The sequence below is a fragment of the Oncorhynchus masou genome, chromosome 30, assembly GCF_036934945.1.
Source record: "Oncorhynchus masou masou isolate Uvic2021 chromosome 30, UVic_Omas_1.1, whole genome shotgun sequence".
NCBI lineage: Eukaryota > Metazoa > Chordata > Actinopteri > Salmoniformes > Salmonidae > Oncorhynchus > Oncorhynchus masou.
This window is the reverse complement of record NC_088241.1, coordinates 54,176,850-54,201,526: the sequence shown is the minus strand read 5'-3', so window position 1 is coordinate 54,201,526 and position 24,677 is coordinate 54,176,850. Positions and strand designations below refer to the sequence as shown.

At 42.0% G+C, this 24,677-nt stretch overlaps 2 protein-coding genes across 3 annotated transcripts; one reads left to right on the top strand and one right to left on the bottom strand.

The window, feature by feature from the left end:
- The first annotated feature begins 788 nt into the window (after window positions 1-788).
- LOC135522777 (E3 ubiquitin-protein ligase MSL2-like) lies at window positions 789-8,064 on the top strand. Of its 2 annotated transcripts, none has more exons than XM_064949361.1 (3): window positions 789-1,082; window positions 5,119-6,455; window positions 6,554-8,064. In XM_064949361.1, exons 1-3 carry the CDS (start codon window positions 1,004-1,006, stop codon window positions 6,863-6,865), a joined length of 1,728 nt encoding a protein of 575 aa, XP_064805433.1. In that variant the 5' UTR covers window positions 789-1,003; the 3' UTR covers window positions 6,866-8,064. The 2 variants fall into 2 exon arrangements, with proteins under 2 accessions (XP_064805433.1, XP_064805432.1); XM_064949360.1 differs by having other exon boundaries at window positions 789-2,254.
- Window positions 8,065-8,408: 344 nt separating this feature from the next.
- Window positions 8,409-17,951, bottom strand: LOC135522778 (tumor necrosis factor ligand superfamily member 10-like). The gene is made up of 6 exons (XM_064949363.1): window positions 17,642-17,951; window positions 16,121-16,261; window positions 14,071-14,116; window positions 12,633-12,749; window positions 10,078-10,322; window positions 8,409-9,916 (listed from the first exon to the last, which is right to left on the bottom strand). Exons 1-6 carry the CDS (start codon window positions 17,945-17,947, stop codon window positions 9,707-9,709), a joined length of 1,065 nt encoding a protein of 354 aa, XP_064805435.1. The 5' UTR covers window positions 17,948-17,951; the 3' UTR covers window positions 8,409-9,706.
- Between the last annotated feature and the right edge of the window lie 6,726 nt (window positions 17,952-24,677).

Sequence of the window (24,677 nt, the reverse complement as noted above, 5' to 3'; positions counted from 1 at the left end):
TGTGTCTTTCCCAATCATGTCCAACCAATTGAATTTACCACAGGTGGACTCCAATCAAGTTGTAGAAACATCTCAAGGATGATCAGTGGAAACAGGATGAACCTGAGGTCAAATTCAAGTCTAATAACAAAGGGTATGAATACTTATGTAAATAGGGTATCTTTTTTGGGGGGGCAAAAGTTTCTTTAAACCTGTTTTTGTGTTGTCATTATGGGTTATTGTGTGTGGATTGATGAGGATATATATATGTTTTAATACATTTTAGATTAAGGCTGTAACGTAACAAAATGTCAAGGGGTCTGAATAGTTTCCAAAGGCACTGTAAAGGGAATGTACTAAATTTGGTGCAGATCGGTCCAGCTGTTCTCGAGATGAAAGCGTTTAAAATAGTCAACATCATTACATATGGTCCAAAATGTGTCCGATTTGTCCTGTTTGTGGCACATTGGGTGAACAGCTTGAACCCTGGCATTACCTAGTTAAATTAAGGTTAAACAAAAGATAAATAATTTGCTGCTTGCAGCTTTAATTATTTGTTGCAATTGCTATTAATATGATTACTACCCTCATTATTATTGCTTGAATACAAACAATCTAGTATATTCCTGTCTTTGACCATCTTTGGTATATGTTTACTTTGACAATGTAAGTGTTTACTTTCCATGTCAATATAATATATTGACTTGAGAGAACACTTATGTAACCAAGGGAACCAGTTTGAATTGTATTCTCGCGAGATGTGAGCAACAGCGCCCTCTGTTTGATTGTCTACGGACGGGGGGAGAAAAGGGAGGGGCGAAGAACCTCCGCGGCTAGCGATAGCAGCAGGCTACACAAACCTATTCCAATATTAGCGACTCCAATAATACACAGGAGTGTTCTTCGAACGCCGACAGAGGACTTCGTAACACTGACTGCTTTTCTGCTCATAACTAACCGGAGAGGTGGTAAAAAACGAGGGACTAACTCCAAAAAGAGGAAAAGCGGCCTATTTTTGTTCCTGATGCCGCCGCTCCAAACTGGCGCGGCTGGCGTAAATATACTCCGGTGCTCTCACGGGCGCTTATTTTACTTCAACAAAGGTTTCCATACTATCTTTCCATCTCCACTACCTCTTCCAGTATACCCCCTCTTATTAGCTATCCTGCGCTAACTGGCTTTACCTTTAGCTCAGTGCGCTAGCAGGAGCCAAGACGGCCTGTTTTGTTTTCGCGGCGTAGCCGCCATGAACCACAGACAACAACAGAATCTGTGTTGCTCGCTAACATTAGCTATCCCTGCCTATGTGCCCCGAATATGCAGGCCAAAAGGAGAGGAGCCAACTTTAGTTAAGAATGCGAATAATAAAACTGCGAATAAGGATGGTGGAAGGAGGGAGAATGAACGAATAAGTTTTAACTATTAACATTAACAAAGAAGCAGCTATTTTTGAATTTGGTACGAAGGTGGCTAGCAGTGTATAATTGGAGGCCGGAGAAAGAGCGCCACCGACCACACCAGTGACTGTATTGTTGTCGAATAACCAGCGAGGTCTGCTCGCACCACGGATTTCGTGGAAGACATGTGAACGGACTTTGATGAATTTATTCAATTTTGAAAACATTTTTGCTCCAGATTTATTTTTATATAGCTAGCTATGCTATTAATGGGAATTACAGATTTATTTTTATGCCATGATGATCATTTGGGCATATTTTGTGCCATGGAAAAGGGGGAAGCGATAGTCTTAAAGATGGATTGGTTGTGATTATGAACACAGTAATGTAATGTTCAACCCGTACTACCAGATCATATATTTCATGTGTGTGTGTTTTGTAGTTGTGATTTGCTGCATCACATCAATTTGCCTATTTGGTGCATATAATATACCTTAGCCAAAATAGTGCTGGTGTCAAGCTAAACTAAGTTAGCAGCTAACTACATCACCCATCTATGCCCTCGACACAGCTCGCCTGCTCCCCGCCTCCTTTGGCCAATAATAAAACGGACAAAAAGAGAGTCGCGAGCCCCATCCCCGCTTAACGGGAGCCACGGGACTTTCGTTGAGGTCGGACGTGTGCGTTTGTTTTGCTTTTTTCTCGGACTGGATGTTTCTGTCTCTTGGCTGTTGAGATGAACCCGGTGAATGCGACCACACTGTACGTGTCCGCGTGTCGTTCGGTGCTGCAGTGCGACCCTCGCGACCCACGGGCCCTGGCGGAGCTCTACAAGCTGCTCCCGTTCTTCCGCCAGTCGCTGTCCTGCCTCGTGTGTGGTAGGTGCACTGGTATTATTATTTTAACAGTCTCGGTTCCCCTGTAGATATCCAGCTAGCTGCAATAGCTAACTAACCTAGCTCTCCCCGCCATGACACACCCCCATTTCTATTGAATGTCGGAGCAACTATTTAGCCGATGGCGTAGAGCTGTCTTGCTTCGCAAGCTAGCTACTGCACATTTCACCATGATCCAATAAAATGTATCTCATAGCTATACACACTGATCCAGGGTGGATAATTTGACCGGTTTGTTTGCATGAGTTAGCTATTGAACTGGTTAGTTAGTTCCGCATTCACCATAGCTAGCTAACCTCCCTTCTCCGCCTCCATATGTAACTAAATCACTTTCAGACAGGTGCATGTTGGCAGAAGAGTGCCCCCCCAAAAAAATGTATTCATTAAGCATCCATCGTGTGTGCGCAGTCTTTAAAAATGCATCTCTAGATTAACCCCCCAGTGCGGAGCAGATGCAGGAGCGCGGTATAGTCTACTAGTGCTGTGTGTTTTCTCCTTTTTTTATTATTTGGAACGTTTGCCTAAGCATATATATAGCCTTCCCCGTCACTGTTACAAATTATTAATGAGTATGATGTTCATTCAATGGGGTGATGTTTTCCTCTGTTTACTCCAGTCCTCACACGCAATGTTTACTTTGACAGGTGCATAGTAGAATACATATTTTGTTGTGTGTAGGCAGCGACTCGGGTAACTGCCAAAATAAAGCAAACGCCAACAGTGTCTTAATAGGGGGTTGGGCCGACACGAGCCAGAACGGCTTCAATGGACCGTGGCATATATTCTACAAGTATCTTCAAATCAAATTTTATTGGTCACATACACATGCTTAGCAGATGTTAATGCGAGTGTAGCGAAATGCTTGTGCTTCTAGTTCCGACCATGTAGTAATATCTAACAAGTAATCTAACAATTTCACAACTACCTTATACACACAAGTGTAAAGGAATGAATAAGAATATGTACATATAGATATATGGATGAGCGCTGGCCGAAAGGCATAGGCAAGATGCAGTAGATGGTATAGAGTACAGTATATACATATGAGATGAGTAATATAGGGTATGTAAACATGATATAAAGTGGCATCTTGAACTCTATTGGAAGGATGCAACACCCTCTTCCACGAGAAATTCCATAGTTTGGTGTCTTGTTGATGGTGGTGGAAAACACCAAGGCGCTGCTCCTTAATATCCCATAAGTATTCAATTGGGTTGAGATGGCATATGGTTTACATCAAACAATTCAGTGACCACTCGTGCCCTGTGGGTAGACAAAATAATGGCATCCTGGCATTTTTATATATTACCCTATGCATGATGGTATGTTAATTGTCAAATTTATTATTATTATTTTACCTTTATTTAACCAGGTAGGCCAGTTTAGAACAAGTTATCATTTACATTAAACCAGGAACCACACCTGTGTGGAAGCACCTGCTTTCAATATATTTTGTAGCTCTCATTTACTCAAGTGTTTCCTTTATTTTGTCAGATACCTGTACATTTGATTTTTGGAGCCATAAAACTGCAGTCTTGTTTAAACTTTTTGTTGCACACTTTCATGATACTTTTTCAATTTAGAGTATATTAATGAATTGTGTGTGTGTGACGAGTAGAGGATGCATCCTAGTCTGTCCTGTATCTAAGGCATGTTTGTTGTCCTTTATAAATGGAACTCCCTTCATCCCTCCCTCCCACAAGCCCCCTCAGCTGCCGTCCCTAACAACCGGCGTAGCTAAGGAAGCTGCTTTCAAAGCACAGCTGTCATCAAGCCTTGCAGAGGCATTCGGTCTTGAGCTGTCTCTTAATTTTACCTTTTATAAATGGTTGAAATAAGCATACAGAATAGGAACCCTCTACACTTACTAACTTGAACCATGTTAAACTACACAGAACAAAAATATATAAGCACATGTAAAGTGTTGGTCTCATGTTTCATGGGCTGATATGAAAAATCCCAGAAATGTTCCATACGCACTTTTTTTTTTCTCTCAAATATTATGCACAAATTTGTTTTCATCCTTGTTAGTGAGCATTTATCCTTTTCCAAGATAATCTGTCCACCTGACAGGTGTGGCATATTAAGAAGCTGATTAAACAGCATGATCATTGCACAGGTTCACCTTGCGTTAGGGACAATTAAAGGCAACTTTAAAATGTGCCGTTTTGTCACACAACACAATGCCACAGATGAGGAGTATTTATGTCTGTAATAAAGCACTTTTGTGGAGAAAAAGGCATTCTTATTGCCTGGGCCTGGCTCCCCAGTGGTTGGTCCTAGCTGCCAAGTGTGTGGGCCTATGCTCTCCATGGCCCAACCATGGCTGCACCCCTGCCCAATTTATGTGGAATCCAAAGAAATCCATAGATTAGGACCTAATTTATTTCAATTGACTGATTTCCTTATATGAACTGTGACTCTGTAAAATCTTTGAAATTGTTGCATGTTTTGTTTACATTTTTGTTCAGTATATTAAGATGGCAAAGGGGTTAATTTAAACCTTTATGATTTAAAGTCGTTACACTTAATTGATATGCTGTTGCTTTGGTGTTGTGCTCATTGCATTAGAGTTGAATATTCAGAGCTGAACAGCAATTGAGTTAATCACTTTTATATATAGCCCACCTCAATACTCATATCAGTCCACCGCTAAGCTTCATATCATTGACTTGTTATGAATAATTATGGCTCCTGTTTATGGTTTGAGTTGTCATGCTGTATGGGTGGGTTATAATGCTGCTGCGGGAGTGATTTCCCTCAATGGTTCCTACCCAGTTGAATAAAGGATAAGTCAATGTTGTCTTGCCATAAATGACATCTAACTTTTCTCCGTCTCTGTCCAGGTAACCTGCTGCAGGACCCCATAGCACCCACTAACTCCCAGTGCCAGCACTATGTGTGTCGGGGCTGTAAGGGCCAAAGGATGCTGCTAAAGCCGTCCTGTTCCTGGTGTAAAGACTACTCCCGCTTCCAGGAGAACAGGCAGCTCTCCTTATTGGTCCACTGCTACAGGAAACTCTGCCTCTACATCGCCCAATCACCGCTCGCCCCGCACATCGCCAGTGCAGCCAGCGATTCGCCCGACCTCCTCGCCATTCTTAATGAGGGCCTTTCATTGGCCGAAAGCGGGCAGGAAGGGGAGGACACTGCGAGCCAGTCTCCCCCGACGGCCCCCTCAACGTCTGGCCTCAGACCTGATGAGGCTCTGGCTGAAGAGGAGAGGCAGGAGGGCCTTAGCCCTATGGGTGGGGTTAATGGGCTGCATGACTGTAACGGCCTGACCAATCAGGATGTGCCACCACCTGTTACCTTAGCTACAGGGGGAGGTGTTCTGAAGCAGGAGAGCTTGGGTGAGGAGCTACCTGTGTGTGTTGGCATGTTAGGTAGTGGGGAGGTGGGACTTTGTGACATAAGCACATTTGGGGAGGAGCTTAATAAACATGGCGGAGATACGCTGTTGTTGAGCGTGGAGGAGGTTCTTAGGACCCTGGAGCCCGAACCTGAACCGCCTGACCCCCAGCCAGACTTTCCCTCTGTTCCCCCCCACAATGGATCTTACTGCCATCCTACCCGTGACTCCCCTTGCCTCACCCCCTCCCTCCCCCCAGAGAACATCCCTAGACTTCCCCTGCCTCTCCCCCAGCCCATCCCTGTTCTCTCCCGCCTACCCCCTCGCTGCCACCGCAAGCGTTCACGCTCTGAGAGCGACAGTGAGAAGGTGCAGCCCCTCCCCATCGCCAGCATCCTCAGAGGCTCACCCCTGAGCACCACCAACGCCTCTCACCTCCCCAACCCAGCCACCACTGTCAAACGGGAGCCCAAACTTCACTCCGCCATCACCCCGCCTCACCTGGCACCCGTGCCCAACGGCGGGCCTCCAAAGTTGGGAAAGACAATGCTGGTGTCATCCAAGGGCCTGAAGAAGAGCCTGGAGCACCACGGGGGCCCTAAGAAGGCCTACTCCAAGGCCAGGCAGGGAGTCCCCAAGCCCCGCGCCCAGCCCCGTGACCGCCTGCCACCCCACGGCCATGCTCACCCTCTCTCTCACCCTCCCAGCCCCTCCAAGCCCCTGTACAAGAAGCCGGTGGAGAAGAAGGGCTGTAAGTGCGGGAGAGCCACTCAGAACCCCTCTGTTCTCACCTGCAGAGGGCAGCGCTGCCCCTGCTACTCAAACCGCAAGGTGAGTTACTATGGCTTGGTCTGAAATGACATTGTTCCCCTGTCCACATTTAGTTCACTGATTGTAAATTATAATAATATGAATATTTCTACTCCAAGGCATGTCTGGACTGTATCTGCCGCGGCTGCCAGAACTCCTACATGGCAAACGGGGAGAAGAAGCTGGAGGCGTTTGCGGTTCCAGAGAAGGCTCTAGAACAGACGCGGCTCACACTTGGCATCAACCTCACCTCCATCACCGCTGCTGCCCTGCGCAGCCCGGCAACCAGCAACACCCCACATGGCAACCAGCTCATCACCACGGCAACAGGAGCATCTGGGGTGACGGGAGTGTCCTTCCTGTCCAGTGTGGGGGCGGGTCATGAGGACAGGGGGTTTGATGATTCGCTGGACATGAGGTTCGACTGTTGAAGACATGTCCTCCTCAGACATTATTGACCAATGGGCTGTGAAGAGGGACCTAGAGGGGCGGGGTTAAGAATAAGGCAGCTACTGTGACGGGCGGGAGAGGAAGTGTGACTAAGAAACACATGCACACTGTCCAGCCAGCGCCCGGAATGTGCTTTTGGTCTTACGTACTGATGATGGAGGAAGAGGGATATCGTTACTGTATGTTCAGAGATTTAATTTTGTGAGGGTTAGAAGTTTTGTTTTGTACTATCAGTGATGTGTAGGGCATGACATTTCGGCCTGAGATGGACTTGTCGCACTCTTTGTCAGAGGGGTGGTTCAGTGAAAAGTGAATGTCCCAAATGGCATCCTATTCCCTAGATAGTACGCTATTTTTGGTTAGGGCCTCAGTTCACTAGATGGGTAATATGGTGTTTGAGGCTGGCCCTGGGTTTGCAAGACCCAGACACAGACAGACATCCATAGACTGGCTGTAATTTATGAACTTTTGTTTTTGTACACAGAACTTATCAAATTCCATTTAAAAGGACATTTTATGATATATTTTATAAGTTACATTAACAACAAACATTTGCAGTATTTATTGGAGGTCACCTAACCTGGGTAGTGGTTGGCCACACCCACGCCAGCTGCCAGCCTATCAGATCCAGTGTGGGCGGTTCGTCTAAATTATGTCGCTGTCCTGTTAGTGCTAGTTTCTGCTGTCTCCAACTGTCCTTTGGTTTCATTTTCCCTCTGGGCATTCAAAAACCTGTAATATAAGTGTAACATATTTCCACAAAAAAGAAAATCAAAACCTAAGATGTGTCTCTCTTTTCCACACTCAAACAGAAATCATATCAGACTATTTCAAGTCCAATAAGATAATCACAATTCACTTTACATTACTTAAAGGAAATAGTTTCATTAGTACACTGTTGATAGTCACAGAATATTAAGCATGTCGGTAATTAAGTTAACTATATCTACAACCAGTTAGCAAGTTGGACATTTCAGAGTTTCCTAGTTCCGACTAGCATGTGAACGCACCATAAATATCTTTGGTATGACCCTCTGGTTCTGTTGAGTCAGCTGCAGTCTTCAGTATCAACACTAGTTTGCGATGTTTAGTGATACACTGCCTGCACAACCCACATGGTTGCAGCAGAAACTCGTAAGCTTGTTACCAGGAGGTACATGATGTAATGTCCACTCATAACAGACAGCCTTGACCCAGCTGTTTTGTTGTGCTAGACTGTTACTGAAAGACTAACCTCTGAACGCTTTCAACTGTGTCTACTATACAGCTGTGGTAGCCTAATACTATACAGTACCAGATTTAACTAAAAAAACAAACATTTTCCACCATTTAGCAGACATACATTCTTTTCCAGAGCAACTTACAGAAGCAATTAGGATTAAGTACCTTGCTCAGGGGCATGTCGACAGATTTTTCACCTAGTTGGCTCTGGGATTCTGGCCCAACGCTCTTAAACGCTAGACTACCTGCCGCCAAAGCAGCTATGGTAGTGTACTCGTGTTGAGAAATGATTAGAGTGCATCCTTTTCATTTGTACAGTGTCTTTATTGTACACACATACTTACAGATTCCGTTCTACATTAGTCAGAGTACTAGTCGTTTTAGCTAGCATTCCACTACTTGCCACATGTCGTTTACCGAAAGAGTATGCCCCTCTTTGGCAAATTACACAGAGCACAAGACGTGGAATGAAATAGCTGAAAAGAGACAGCAACCAGGCTAATTCTACATGAACATGAGAGCAGTTGTACTTGTGCATGAGTCTGATTCATATTGATGAAAGATTTAGTGTGAGTCTCCATGGTAACCGTCGCCTACACAGCCCACACAAACACTATCTGGAGTCATGATTGTAGGGGCTGTGAAAACAATTCTTCCCCAAAAACATCTGCATATAATTCTCCTCTATTGAAGCGGCTAAACTGACAACCCTATCCAGACCCCTCTCTCCCCCTCTGTCTCACTGCATACTTGTCTGTTTGTATCTACAGATACATCTATATCAGTTCACCTGTCTGTCGGTGGGAGAATCAAGAAATATTTTAGTAAAGTCCTCAACATTACCCATGTCCTAGCACTGGTTCCAATAGCGACGGTAGGCCTGGGCTACAGTAGGGCCTCCTGGGTCATGGCCTGAAACATTTAAACTGAAACAAAAGTGAAAAAGTGCTGAATTGAACATGTGGTTGCAGGCAGTGTTGCTCAGGTGAGAGCTTGGGGTTGTGTTAAGAATGTAAAAGTCTACAATCAAGCAACATACATTCAATGTATTTACAGTTATAACAGACTCACAACACAAACACCCTACATTCAAATATTACATTAAAACCCATCTCTGAGAGTAAAAAAAAACAGGAAAAAGAGACTCATCCTTTTAATATGAAAAGAGCAGTAAGACAGTTATCCACAATCATCCCCTCGCTGATTCATTGTCGGTCAGTTGTCCTGAAGTTCTAAAGCAGACATTGGCCCCCGACCTCACGCCACTCATCTGCTTTTCATCTAATCAGCACAGGCCTGCTGGCTTCAGGCACAGCTAATTGGATGAGCCATGAGGGAAGGCTAGGCCATCGGCACCAGAGTGGAAGATAATAGGATAACCACACCAGCTCTGCTCACGCCTCCTCGCATGTCCAGCCTAGCAGTCACAGAGCTTAAAGCTTTGTACATCTGTACACCCATACAAACACACATGCTCACACACAGCTCTCAGAATGACCTGTCTGTCAGTACACACACACATATGGCTCCCAAACAGTGAGTATGCTGGTGTCCGTTAGCCCCAAACCATCCAAGCCACCATATAGACTAACCCCTGACCACTAGCTGATCAGGACAGCCCCGAAAAAGCTGCTCCTCTCATCCATGTCGATGGCGGAGGCGTTGCTAACGGTGACGAGGAGGCGGTCCCCGGTGGCCAATGGGAACAGCCCTCCCTGGTGGGCCGAGTGTAGAGAGAACTGGGAATCCCGGGACCAGCAGGAGGTACGGCTGGTCTTCATTAGCAGGATGGGTACTGGATAGGAAGACACCTGGAAGAGGGGGCACACAGCACCACCACTATACAGTAAGATATAACTGTTGAAACTGGAAAAACGTATTGGACAAGTTCAGATGGCACCTTAATTTCAAACCATTTTCTTGTTTAATGTCTACAAGCCCCCTGAACATGACCCTGGCCCTGTGAACTCACTTTCTTATAAACATACTGCAACATGGGCCTCCCCCTCTGCTCCCTCTCCTCTTCCACCTCTTCCTCCCCCTCCTCTCCCCCAGGGTGGGTGTGTCTGAAGTAGGTCTGGGCATAGATATAGTAGAGTCCTGGGCAAGGAACCACCAGCTCCCCATCAATCAATCGAACGTCCTGAAGGAATGCCAGCCCTTTATGCCCCTCCCACCACGAGATCTTCTGCCCCTGCACACGCCGCCCGGGAGAACCTGTGGCCAGACAGGAAGGAGACAGGTGTTAGTAGGCAGGGTCAAGGGTCAGGATTTAGACAGGGTTGGGTCTTAAGACAAAATAGAATCAGTTAAGAATAATATAGAACAGCTCTAGTGAAGTAATATTTGATATATAAATATATATGCATACCTCACATTCAACCCATAATAAGACTGTAATTAATACGATCAAAGTATTAAAATATTGATTTGACTCCATAAAGATGATTTAGCAATGGGTAAACAGGACTATTGTTGAGTTACATAAATGGTTTATCAAGAAAGGTTGGAAAGTTGATATTATCAAAGGCAGATATTTCATAACTTTGTAATGAATGAACTCACACAAGGCATAAACTTAAGTTACAAGGCATTATTAATCTGGGAATGATCAGAGAGATGGATACAAAGAATCCATGGAAAGAGAGAGAAGTCATAGCCTGAAAGGTCATGCCCCAAGAGTCCCTGGGGTGGAGAAAGAAAGTGCAAGAGTGTATCGCACCAGAGCAGATCAGGAACAAAGAGAAAGAGTCAATGAATCTGAGACTCCTTTATAAACATCTGATTGTTTGGATTCAAAAGCTGAGTTGTTAACCGATAGCATTACTGTAAAGTTAACATCTAATCAGATAGAGCTACAGGATGTTATCACAACAGAACCTCTGCTTCACAGACGTGTGTGACAGAATGGGGGTGTCAAGAGCAACACAGAGAAGGCTGATTTCCTGAGAAGACAATAAACCCTCTTGCCTACAGTAGACAGGGCTGGGTCTTAAGACAGAATAGAATAGGTTAAGAATTGAACAGCCTCAATCCCCTGAATACCTACTGTATTATGGAAAGTGTGCTGCTCTAAAATGCCATAGAGCTCAGTAACCAGAAGGTTGCTAATTCAAAGGTGTTTAAGGTGTTTAAAGTTTAGGGTGCCAAGTTCAAATTAAGGTCACAGTTATGAAAACGCAGGACACTAAAGAGGCCTTTCTACTGATTCTGAAAAACACCAAAAGAAATATGCCCAGGGTCCCTGCTCATCTGCGTGAACGTGCCTTAGGCATGCTGCAATGAGGTGTGGCTAGGGCAATAAATTGCAATGTCCGTACTGTGAGACGCCTACGACAGCGCTACAGGGAGACAGACAGCTGATCGTCCTCGCAGTTGCAGACCACGTGTAACAACACCTGCACAAGATCGGTACATCCGAACATCACACCTGCGGGACAGGTACAGGATGGCAACAACAACTGCCCAAGTTATGACAGGAACGCACAATCCCTCCATCAGTGCTCAGACTGTCCGTAATAGGCTGAGAGAGGCTGGGCTGGCAAAAGTGCTCTTCACTGATGAGTCACGGTTTTGTCTCACCAGGGGTGATGGTCGGATTCACGTTTATTGTCGAAGGAATGAGCGTTACACCGAGGCCTGTACTCTGGAATGGGATCGATTTGGAGGTGGAGGGTCCGTTAATGGTCTGGGGCGGTGTGTCGCAGCATCATCGGACTGAGTTTGTTGTCATTGCAGGCAATCTCAATGCTGTACGTTACCGGGAAGACATCCTCCTCCCTCATGTGGTACCCTTCCTGCGGGCTCATCCTGACATGACCCTCCAGCATGACATTGCCACCAGCCATACTGCTCATTCTGTGCGTGATTTCCCGCAAGACAGGAATGTTGTGTTCTGCCATGCCCAGCGAAGAGCCCGGATCTCAATCCCATTGAGCACGTCTGGGACCTGTTGGATCATAGGGTGAGGTCAATACCCCCCAGAAATGTCCGGGAACTTGCATGTGCCTTGGTGGAAGAGTGGGGTAACATCTCACAGCAAGAACTGGCAAATCTGGTGCAGTCCATGAGGAGGAGATGCACTACAGTACTTAACACAGCTGGTGGCCACACCAGATACTGACGGTTACTTTTGATTTTGACCCCCCCTTTGTTCAGGGACACATTATTCCATTTCTACTAGTCACGTCTGTGGAACTTGTTCAGTTTGTCTCAGTTGTTGAATCTTATGTTCATACGCATGTTAAGTTTGCTGAAAATAAACTCAGTTGACAGTGAGAGGACATTTCTTTTTTTTCTGAGATATTATAATCACTTTGAAGCTCTCTTCTCACTGTAGTGTACACACACACACACACACACACACACACCCACACCCACACCCACACCTGAAAAACATAGCACACACAAGTGTGAGTCTAACCTGCGTTCATTTAATACTCATCATCAGTATTCAAAGGGTTATACACACACACCCACACACATAGTGTCTCGAGTATGAAGGATGTAAACTAAAACATGTCTCACCTCCTCCCTCCCTCGCTGCTTTTGGAGCAAAGCTGCCAGTGACGTGGGCAGCAACTTTGGGGCGAGAAGAAGCCTGGTCCTCCATTGCCAGTGAGGGCAACACCCTGGACATCTCGTCTGACAGAGAGAGACAGAACATCAGTTAGCGTGGTCATCAGTCAGTGATAACAGCATAGAACTTGTAAAATAGACACAGGGAACAAGGTGCTGTTTTGCTCCAGTTGTATGACTTAGTTCTATAGGTCAGACAGGTAGTTACACTATATATACACAAAAGTATGAGTACACCCCTTCAAATTTGTGGATTCAGCTATTTTAGCCACACCCGTTGCTGACAGGTGTATAAAATTGAGCACACAGCCATGCAATCTCCATAGACAAACATTGGCAGTATAATGACCTTACTGAAGAGCTCAGTGACTTTTAACGTGCACAGTCATAGGATGCCACTTTTCCAACAAGTCAGTTTGTCAAATGTCCGCCCTGTTACAACTTCCCTAGTCAACTGTAAGTGCTGTTATTGTAAGTGGAAATGTCTAGGAGCAACAACAGCTCATCTGTAAAGTGGTAGGCCACACAAGCTCACAAAACGGGACCGGCGAGAGTTGAAGCGCGTAGCACATAAACATCGTCTGTCCTTGGTTGCAACACTCATTACCGAGTTTCAAACTGCCTCGAAGTAACGTCAGCACAATAACTGTTCTTTGGGAGCTTCATGAAATTTGTTTCCATGGCTGAGCAGCAGCGCACAAGCCTAAGATCACCATGCGCAATGCCAAGCATCAACTGGAGTGGTGTAAAGCTCGCCGCCATTGGACTCTGGAGCAGTGGAAACGCGTTCTCTGGAGTGATGAATCACACTTCACCATCAGGCAGTCTGAAGGACAAATCTGGGTTTGGCAAATGCCAGGAGAACGTTACCTGCCCTAATGCATAGTGTCAACTGTAAAGTTTGAGTCTGTTTTTCATGGTTTGGGGTTGACCTCAGTTCCAGTGAAGGGAAATCTTAACGCTACAGCATACAATGACATTCTAGACGATTCTGTGCTTCCAACTTTGTAGCAACAGTTTGGGGACGGCCCTTTCCCTTTGCATACAGAAATGGTTTGTCAAGATCGGTGCGTATGAACTTGACTGGCCTGCACAGAGCCCTGATCTCAACCTCATCGAACACCTTTGGGATGAATTGGAATGCTGACTGCGAGCCAGGCCTAATCGCCCAACATCAGTGCCCAACCTCACTAATGCTCTTGTGGCTGAATGGAAGAAAATCTCTGCAGTAATGTTCCAACATCTAGTGGAAAGCCTTCCCAGAAGAACAAAGGCTGTTATAGCAGCAAAGGGGGGGACCAACTCCTTTATTAATCCCCATAAATTTTGAATTGAGATGTTCAACAAGCAGGTGACCACTTACACGACATGACCAAAAGTATCTCACCTCTAACTGCTGAGGAGATCTCCCTCTGATATCGCTGAAACAGAGACTGGAGAGAGACAGAGAGACAAAGAGAGATAAGGATAAGATACAGGCAATTTGTTTAACACATTTCAAATAAAAGCACAAAACAGTACTGCACAAACTGTGTGTGTGTGTGTGTGTGTGTGTGTGTGTGTGTGTGTGTGTGTGTGTGTGTGTGTGTGTGTGTGTGTGTGTGTGTGTGTGTGTGTGTGTGTATGGGGTCTGTGTGTCTCTGGCCAGGTGAGTACATTCCAGTGCTGATTAAACCACAGCGGATCCCATCCCGGACGTCACCATAAAGACCCCATTGTATGTCTGAAACTCTGCTGAGGGGAGTGAAGTTGCTGATCTTAGGTCAGGTTTGCGTTTCCCCCCCTAATGGTTAAAGGCCCAGTGAAGTCAAAATGGTGTTTTTTCCTGTGTTTTGTAGCATATTGTACAACAACTGATGAAACTAACACTGTAAAAGTGTGAAAAATGATAGCTGTTATTACCTGATAGATCCTGGTAGAAAATACAATCTATACTGAACAAAAAATATAAACACAACATGCGACAATTTCAAAGATTTTACTGAGTTACAATTCATGTAAGAAAATCAGTCAATTTAAATAAATGCATTAGGCCTTAATCTATGGATTTCACATGACTGGGCATGGGTACAGCCATGGGTGGGCCTGGGAGGGTATAGGCCAGACCACTGGGGAGCCAGGTCCAGCCAACAATAATTTGTTTTTCCCCACAAAAGGGCTTTATTACATTGGAGGTAGCTTATGGTAGAGAAAGTAACAAAATTATGTGAAAAAAGCTCTGTTGGACATTCCTGCAGTCAGCATGCCAATTGCACACTCCCTCAAAACTTGAGACTTTAGTGTTGTGTTACAAAACTACAAATTTTAAAGTAGCCTTTTATTGTCCCCCAGCACAACGTGCACCTGTGTAATGATCATGATGTTTAATCAGCTTGTTGATATGTCACACCTGTGAGCTGGATGGATAATCTTGGAAAAGTAGAAAAGTAGAAATGCTCACTAATGTAAACAAATTTGTTTTGGATTTTTTTATTTGAGCTCATGAAACATGGGACCAACATTTTACATATTGTCCAGTGTACACAGGACTTTCTAATCAGCATATTTTGCATGGGTGGAGTTTTGGCTAGCTTGGTGACATTACTAGGCGGTAAATTAGACCAATAACAAAGAGAGTTCCAAACCTCTTTGCCAATAACAGCTAGTTTTCCCCTCCCAGGCAGACCAATCCCAGGCTGTTTTAGCAAAATTCTTACATGAGAAATAGTTTTTGTTAAAAAGCCATTTTTGTTTCTTTTTGACCATTTTTATGAAAACCTTTGTAATATTACATACAGTACTTACTTGTTACCCAGAAACGATTTGATACTGATATAAAAATGGTTGCATTGGACCTTTAAAATTAGGATTAAGGGAGAATAATCTGATCCTAAATCTGTGGTTAATGGTAAATTCCATAGGGAGCACCTCTGTCCTTTTTATTTTATTTAACTAGGCAAATCAGTTAAGAACAAATTCTTATTTACAATGACGGCCTACCCCGGCCAAACCCTAACAATGCTGGGCCAATTGTGCGCCGCCCTATGGGACTTCCAATCACGGCCGGTTGTGATACAGCCTGGGTCTGTAGTGACACCTCTAGCACTGAGATGCAGTGCCTTAAATCAAATCAAATCAAATGTATTTATATAGTCCTTCGTACATCAGCTGATATCTCAAAGTGCTCTACAGAAACCCAGCCTAAAACCCCAAACAGCAAGGATGCAGGTGTAGAAGCACGGTGGCTAGGAAAAACTCCCTAGAAAGGCCAAAACCTAGGAAGAAACCTAGAGAGGAACCAGGCTATGTGGGGTGGCCAGTCCTCTTCTGGCTGTGCCGGGTGGAGATTAGACCGCTGCACCACTCGGGGAGCCCTCCTGGAAGATCTGGGCTCCGTGCCGGGCAGATACCTACTCGATGAGGATATGTATGTGTGTGTGTGTGTGTGTGTGTGTTACCTTCTCTATGAGGGTGTGTAGTTGCTGTGTGACCTGCCAGCAGGGGTCTCCTCTCCCCTCGGTCGGGGAGCGCACATACCCCCCTCTGAGGTCAGACCGTGTCAGACAAGACACACTGCTCCTTGCAAATGTCTCCTTCATCTGAATAACACACACACACATTTAATTTCAATAATACACACCTCCTACATAACACAATGTGTATTGTCGTTGGGGGTACTTGAGGGACCGGAGTTGAGAAACAAACTGTAGTTTACTTCAGGGCCTCCCTTTTACACTGCAATGAAACTAATACTGCCATGTTCAAATGGAGTGACTGTCTAAAGTCCTTATAAGTAACATTCCTCTGTATATGTATTTTAGGTTTCAGTTTCCTACTGTATACAGGTTGGTAATGATTAACATCCACAAACACTGTTGACAATCACTGAGAGGCAGACAGAGAGAACTAGAGAGGGACAGAGGAAAGAGAGCTGGGGGAGTGCTAGGGGGAGGGAGAGAGGGGGGAGGGAGAGGGGGGAGTATAGGGAAGCAGAGAGGGGGGGATAGGGAAGCAGAGAGGGAGAGTCAGCATTGTTGCTCAATCATTATGGAAATAATCCAAGTTACTAAAGTACAATCAAATCAAACTGCATTTGTCACATGCTTCATAGACAACAGGTGTAGACTAACAGTGAAATGCTTCCCTACAGGTCAATTTCCAACAATGCAGAGAGAAAGAAAAGATAGAACATGTCATAGAAATAGAGTACAGCTGCAGGAGAGGATAACACAGAAGGCCTAACAAAAAGTCAATCATTTACAGTTTCACTAGCACTTGAACAATGCACTTGAGAACGCACTAAACCTTCCCTGCAAAAATAAGGTGAAACAACAAGCAAACAATAAAGCTGGAAAATTGGCATATCAATAGTCTGAGTTTTGGTTCTCTACACAGAACTCCCTTGTATCCCAGCACAGCACTACAACTCACAAACACTGTTTATTTTACATAATGCACTGGGCGTTCTCTGCAGTGCACACATACGCAATTTTTATTACAATATTATTTTTCCACCTTTATTTAACCAGGCAGGCCAGTTGAGAACAAGTTCTAATTTACAACTGCGACCTGGTCAAGATGAAGCAAAGCAGTGCGACACAAAAACAACACAGACTTACACATAAACAAACGTACAGTCAATAACCCAATAAAAAAAAAATCATGTTTTAACATTAAACAAACAATTCAGGTAATTAACTTGCAAGGCAACACGTTTTCCTGCAAAAGCTTTATTGGAGAAAACCTACTTTCTCCAACTGTATGCGCACTGCCACTGCGCAAGACATCGCATAAGCACAAACAACCCGTGTCAAATACATTTCAATTGCTTTCATCGTTGGCCTACAGACTTTGTTTGCCCGAAACAATGGGGCCAATGGAATAGTCCCAAAAGTGCAAATGTCAGGCTACATCAAGCGACCTCATATACTTTAATAGTAAGTGTCTGTATACTACACTCCTTCTTTCCTGGTTCTTACCGTGTTGAGGACGTTAGTGAAGTAGAGCACGGTGACGGTAACGGCCACCGTCTGCAGCAGAATGGCCGCGAGCAGCAGAACCCCGAGAAATGTGAAGCCGCTCGAGCCTCCCGCCATACCGACCACCGCCTCGCGCCCTGCTCTGCTACGCTCCGGTTTCAGAACAAAAGCGGTGAAGAGAGAGTAACTATAACTTCTGCCCCCCTTCCTCCCGCACAGAAAGAGAGAGGTAGAGGGAGGAGAGGGAAAGAGAGAGGGAGGAGCAGGCAAGGCCACGGTGAAGAACAAAAACATGACTTGAGTCATGGAGAAGATTTCGGTTCTGGCTAGAGCTGAACCAACACTGATACGCAGTTATTATTAGGCTAGTAAATCAGTCTGCTATAGACTATCTGTTGTTGATCACAGAGATTTTAGGCCCAACGCTATATGCCTATACATCTGCCCTTCTATTCAACCACTGTAGGTATTGCATATAGCTACGTGGCAATAATAAATGTTTATATTATTCCATTGTTCTATTCCAAACGAAAAACAGGATTATTCTGTTCGGTTTATACATGGATCTTGTTTCTCTGTTTCTGTATTGTAAACATCTGGCCTCAATCTGTGCTCCATGCATGCGTGTCCCCTGAGAGTCTCGGATTTATTCGGTTTCACTTGGTATTCTGAGTGTGGGGGGGTTCAGTCAGTTCCTTGTTCTTATTAGTTCCAGTTGAAATGTGTGTGTGTGTCTGTCCTCTCCCAGCCAGCTCTGTTTCGGGGACATGGGGAGGTCTGAGTGATAGAGTCATCATCATTATCCCTGCTGAGAGTGGGTGGACAGGAGTCACTTTATCTATGATGTTACACACACACCACAAGATAACTTTTTTACTCCCCAAATCCCTCCCTCTCCAATTTTTCAGTTCTTTCCCAACTTTGTCCTCTAAAAATACTCAACTACTAATGCTACTACTACTAATAATAATAATACTGTACTACTACTAATAATACTGTACTACTAATAATAATAATACTACTGTACTACTACTACTACTACTAATAATAATAATACTGTACTACTAATAATAATACTGTACTACTAATAATAATACTGTACTACTACTACTACTAATAATAATAATAATAATGTACTACTAATAATAATAATGTACTACTAATAATAATAATAATAATACTGTACTACTACTGCTACTAATAATAATAATACTGTACTACTAATAATAATAATAATACAGTACTACTACTACTAATAATAATAATACTGTACTACTACTACTAATAATAATAATACAGTACTACTACTACTACTAAATAATAATAATAATACAGTACTACTACTAATAATAACTACTACTACTAATAATAATACAGTACTACTACTACTAATAATAATACTGTACTACTACTAATAATAATAATAATACTGTACTACTACTACTACTAATAATAATAATACTGTACTACTACTGCTACTAATACTGTACTATTGCTAATAATAATAATACTGTACTACTACTGCTAATAATAATAATACTGTACTACTAATAATAATAATACTGTACTACTACTAATAATAATAATACTGTACTACTACTAATAATAATAATAATACTACTACTACTAATAATAATAATAATAATAATACTGTACTACTACTGCTACTAATAATAATAATAATACAGTACTACTACTACTAATAATACTGTACTACTACTAATAATAATAATACTGTACTACTCCTGCTACTACTAATAATACTGTACTACTAATAATAATAATAATACAGTACTACTACTAATAATAATAATACTGTACTACTACTAATAATAATACTGTACTACTACTACTAATAATAATACTGTACTACTAATAATAATAATAATAATACTGTACTACTACTACTAATAATAATAATACAGTACTACTACTACTAATAATACTGTACTACTAATAATAATAATAATACAGTACTACTACTAATAATAATAATACTGTACTACTACTAATAATAATAATACAGTACTACTAATAATAATAATAATACTGTACTACTACTGCTACTAATAATAATACTGTACTACTACTACTAATAATAATAATACTGTACTACTACTAATAATAATAATACAGTACTACTACTAATAATAATAATACAGTACTACTACTACTACTAATAATAATAATACAGTACTACTACTACTAATAATAATAATACAGTACTACTACTACTAATAATAATACTGTACTACTACTAATAATAATAATACTGTACTACTACTACTAATAATAATAATAATACTGTACTACTACTACTACTAATAATAATAATAATAATACTGTACTACTACTGCTACTAATAATAATACTGTACTACTACTGCTACTAATAATAATAATAATACTGTACTACTACTACTACTACTAATAATAATAATAATAATAATAATAATAATACTGTACTACTACTGCTACTAATAATAATACTGTACTACTAATAATAATACTAATAATAATAATACTGTACTACTACTGCTACTAATAATAATACTGTACTACTACTACTAATAATAATAATACTGTACTACTACTAATAATAATAATAATACTGTACTACTACTAATAATAATAATACTGTACTACTAATAATAATACTGTACTACTACTGCTACTAATAATAATACTGTACTACTACTACTAATAATAATAATACTGTACTACTACTACTAATAATAATAATACTGTACTACTACTACTAATAATAATAATAGTACTACTACTACTAATAATAATACTGTACTACTACTACTAATAATAATAATACTGTACTACTAATAATAATAATAATACAGTACTACTACTACTAATAATAATAATAATACTGTACTACTAATAATAATACTGTACTACTAATAATAATAATAATAATACTGTACTACTAATAATAATACTGTACTACTAATAATAATACTGTACTACTACTAATAATAATAATACAGTACTACTACTACTAATAATAATAATAATACAGTACTACTACTAATAATAATAATACTGTACTACTAATAATAATAATAATAATACTGTACTAATAATAATAATACTACTGAACTACTACTAATAATAATAATAATACGGTACTACTAATAATAATAATAATACTGTACTAATAATAATAATAATAATACTACTGAACTACTACTAATAATAATAATAATACTGTACTACTAATAATAATAATAATACTGTACTAATAATAATAATACTACTGAACTACTACTAATAATAATAATAATACTGTACTACTACTAATAATAATACTGTACTACTAATAATATTAATAATACTGTACTACTAATAATATTAATAATACTGTACTACTAATAATAATAATACTACTGAACTACTACTACTAATAATAATACTATACTACTAATAATAATACTACTGAACTACTACTACTAATAATACTGTACTAATAATAATAATACTACTACTACTACTACTACTAATAATAATAATACTGTACTACTAATAATACTACTACTACTACTACTACTACTACTACTACTACTACTACTACTACTAATAATAATAATAATACTGTACTACTAATAATAATTCTACTGAACTACTACTACTAATAATAATAATAATAATAATAATAATAATACTGAACTACTACTACTACTACTACTGATAATAATATGATACTGCTACTCTACTCCCCCACTCTCTATTTTCTGTTTCTTTCCCAACTCTCTCTCTCTAGACCTTGATGTTGACATGACCTCCTCAGAACTCTCTCCCAGCTAAACAATTCAGTCAACCGCACGGCTGTAACACACACACACACACACACACACACACACACACACACACACACACACACACACACACACACACACACACACACACACACACACACACACACACACACACACACACACAATACAGCTAAACAATGCATCCATGACCATTGCAGTAATATCTGGCACACGCACACTACAGGGGGGTGGAAGGCGGGAGACAATAGAATGGGCCAATTGAAAGATTGGGAATCAGAGAACCGACCAATGGCCAATGAGGAAATGTTGGGTTTTGTTTTTGGCATTGTTTATTTTTTCTGACGCCAGGAAAAACCCCAACTAATGTTGATATACTGACTGTGTGACTGTATGACTGTGTGTGTGTGTGTGTAACTAGCACCATTGTAGTGGGAGCTGCTAACTCAATGCCTCATTTCACTTCAGGAATCAGGCAGTCAGTCAGAACCAACCTACAATGTGGGGGGAGAGAGAGAGGGGAAGAGAGTGAGATACAATATCAGAAGCCCTTTTCTACCTGGTGCTAACATGTGCCCTTTGTCATGATCTGGTCCACATCCTCATTGTGCCCACATTTTTAGACAGGTGTAAACAATTAAAGGACACACAAATTTGATTGTGATCAGCTCATCCTGACCACCTCCTCAATCAAGTGTAAACATATCTGGATGGTCAAACCATTTAAAATATCATTATACCAGCCTCTAATTTCATTGACAGGTAGCACTGTTGACTTATTGCATCAGTAATTGTCTTAAAATAAATACATTCATATTATTTTTTTTAAAGAATATCCATTGGATAATTTGCATACAGCCCCAGCTTATATATGTAAGCATTTCACTGTTAGTCCACACCTACTGTTTACAAAGCATGTGACAAATAAGATTTGATGTGATTTCACTTTCTAGATCTGTCTACATTAGAAGATATCTAGGCACAATGCGTGCCTGACTACCTCCGGAGGTGGTCAGAAAAAATGTGATCACAATGCATCTTTTAATCATCTACATCTGTCTGAAAATGTGGGCACAATCAGAATATGGAAGTCATCTTTTTTAATTTAACTAGGCAATTCATTTAAGAACAAATTCTTATTTACAATGACGGCCTACACCAGCCAAATCAAGACGAAACTGGGCTAATTGTGCGCCGCCCTATGGGACTCCCAATCACAGCCAGTTGGGATACAGCCTGGATTCAAACCAGGGTGTCTGTAGTGACCCTTCTAGCACTGAGATGCATTGCCTTAGACCGCTGTGCCACTCGGGAGCCCAAGATAAAGGATGCATATTAGAACCAGGTATAAACGGGGCTAGATATAGACTGTCTTTATGTTGGTCTCTAGCACACTGCCCTGAAGCACACACTCTCACTCTCTCTAACCCTCTTCCTCCCATTCTCTCTCTCTCTTTCCCTACTTCTTCCTCCCTTACTCCCCCTAATTCTCCCTGTCAGGAAGCAGTGAACAATGTAACCTTTACTCTCAGTGATAACATTCTCCTCTCACATTACCCCATCGACTCCCACACTTCTTTTTTCACATCCTCTCCATTTTCATTCTGTAGGTTTTGTTTTCTTTTGAAATAATCATCCAGCAGCGTGTGATTAACAGGTTACTCCCCAGGGCACAGAGACTAACTTCCCAAACAAGGTCAGGGACACGCACAAACACACTGACATGCAGTCACTAACATGTAGTCACTTGCGTACAAACACACACACACACACTCAGATGTGTTGATCGAGCATGTACTGTACCTGCTCACTTTCTACTGGCATGTCACAGGTCATGTGATCATCTGATGGGTCAGGTTACCCTCTTCCTCTTCAGGGTATGAGAAAGAAAAGAGATAGAGAGACAGAGACCAGGAAAGAAAGGAAGGCAGAAGTTGAGAAAGAGAATGCGAAGGGAGAGCGTGAAAGATAGAAAATTAGAACAGGTTCCCTAATTCTCAATTTGGGACGCCATCTCCTGCCTAAAACCTTCTGCTACCATTCAATTCACACACTCCCATATAGCTGGCGTGCTAGTGTGCGTGTATGTGTGTGTTAGTGTATGTGTGTGCACTGTATTTATGTATAGTGTGTTAATTGTTGTTAACTGTCTGTGTGTGATTTTACCCTGTAGCAATAAAGAGACGTGCCACTCAGTTTCAAAACACCCTGGAGGTTCAAACTGCATTCTTTAAACTGGAACAGCACACACACACACACACACACACACACACACACACAAAATTGTTCTTTTTAACAGGAAGAACATTTTTCACCTCCTGAGTGGCGCAGCAGTTTAAGGCAATGCAACTCACTGCTAGAGGCATCACTACAGTCCCTGGTTCGAATCCAGGCTGTATTACATCCGGCCATGATTGGGAGTCCCATAGGGCAGCACACAATTGGCCCAGCGTTGTCCGGGTTACGGTTTGGCTGGGGTAGGCCATCATTGTAAATCAGCATTTGTTCTTAACTGACTTGCCTAGTTAAATAAAATAAAACATTTTTCACCTGTAAGTACACTGCTCAAAAAAATAAAGGGAACACTTAAACAACACAATGTAACTCCAAGTCAATCACACTTCTGTGAAATCAAACTGTCCACTTAGGAAGCAACACTGATTGACAAATTTCACATGCTGTTGTGCAAATGGAATAGACAACAGGTGGAAATTATAGGTAATTAGCAAGACACCCCCAATAGAGGAGTGGTTCTGCAGGTGATAACCGCAGACCACTTCTCAGTTCCTATGCTTCATGGCTGATGTTATGGTCACTTTTGAATGCTGGCGGTGCTTTCACTCTAGTGAGACCGAGTCTACAACCCACACAAGTGGCTCAGGTAGTGCAGCTCATCCAGGATGGCACATCAATGCGAGCTGTGGCAAGAAGGTTTGCTGTGTCTGTCAGCATAGTGTTCAGAGCATGGAGGCACTACCAGGAGACAGGCCAGTACATCAGGAGACGTGGAGGAGGGCGTAGGAGGGCAACAACCCAGCAGCAGGACCGCTACCTCTGCCTTTGTGCAAGGAGGAGCACTGCCAGAGCCCTGCAAAATGACCTCCAGCAGGCCACAAATGTGCATGTGTCTGCTCAAACGGTCAGAAACAGACTCCATGAGGGTGGTATGAGGGCCCGACGTCCACAGGTGGGGGTTGTGCTTACAGCCCAACACCGTGCAGGACGTTTGGCATTTGCCAGAGAACACCA

Coding starts and splice junctions, on each gene's coding strand:
- LOC135522778 (XM_064949363.1), bottom strand. CDS start 17,947: ATGACTCAAGTCATGTTTTTGTTCTTCACCGTGGCCTTGCCTGCTCCT. Junction 12,750..14,070: donor GATCTCCTCAGCAGTTAGAG/GTGAGATACTTT, acceptor TCTCTCTGTCAG/ACGAGATGTCCAGGGTGTTG. Junction 10,323..12,632: donor AGCAGCGAGGGAGGGAGGAG/GTGAGACATGTT, acceptor GTCTGGCCACAG/GTTCTCCCGGGCGGCGTGTG.
- LOC135522777 (XM_064949360.1), top strand. CDS start 2,113: ATGAACCCGGTGAATGCGACCACACTGTACGTGTCCGCGTGTCGTTCG. Junction 2,255..5,118: donor GCTGTCCTGCCTCGTGTGTG/GTAGGTGCACTG, acceptor GTCTCTGTCCAG/GTAACCTGCTGCAGGACCCC. Junction 6,456..6,553: donor CCTGCTACTCAAACCGCAAG/GTGAGTTACTAT, acceptor TTCTACTCCAAG/GCATGTCTGGACTGTATCTG.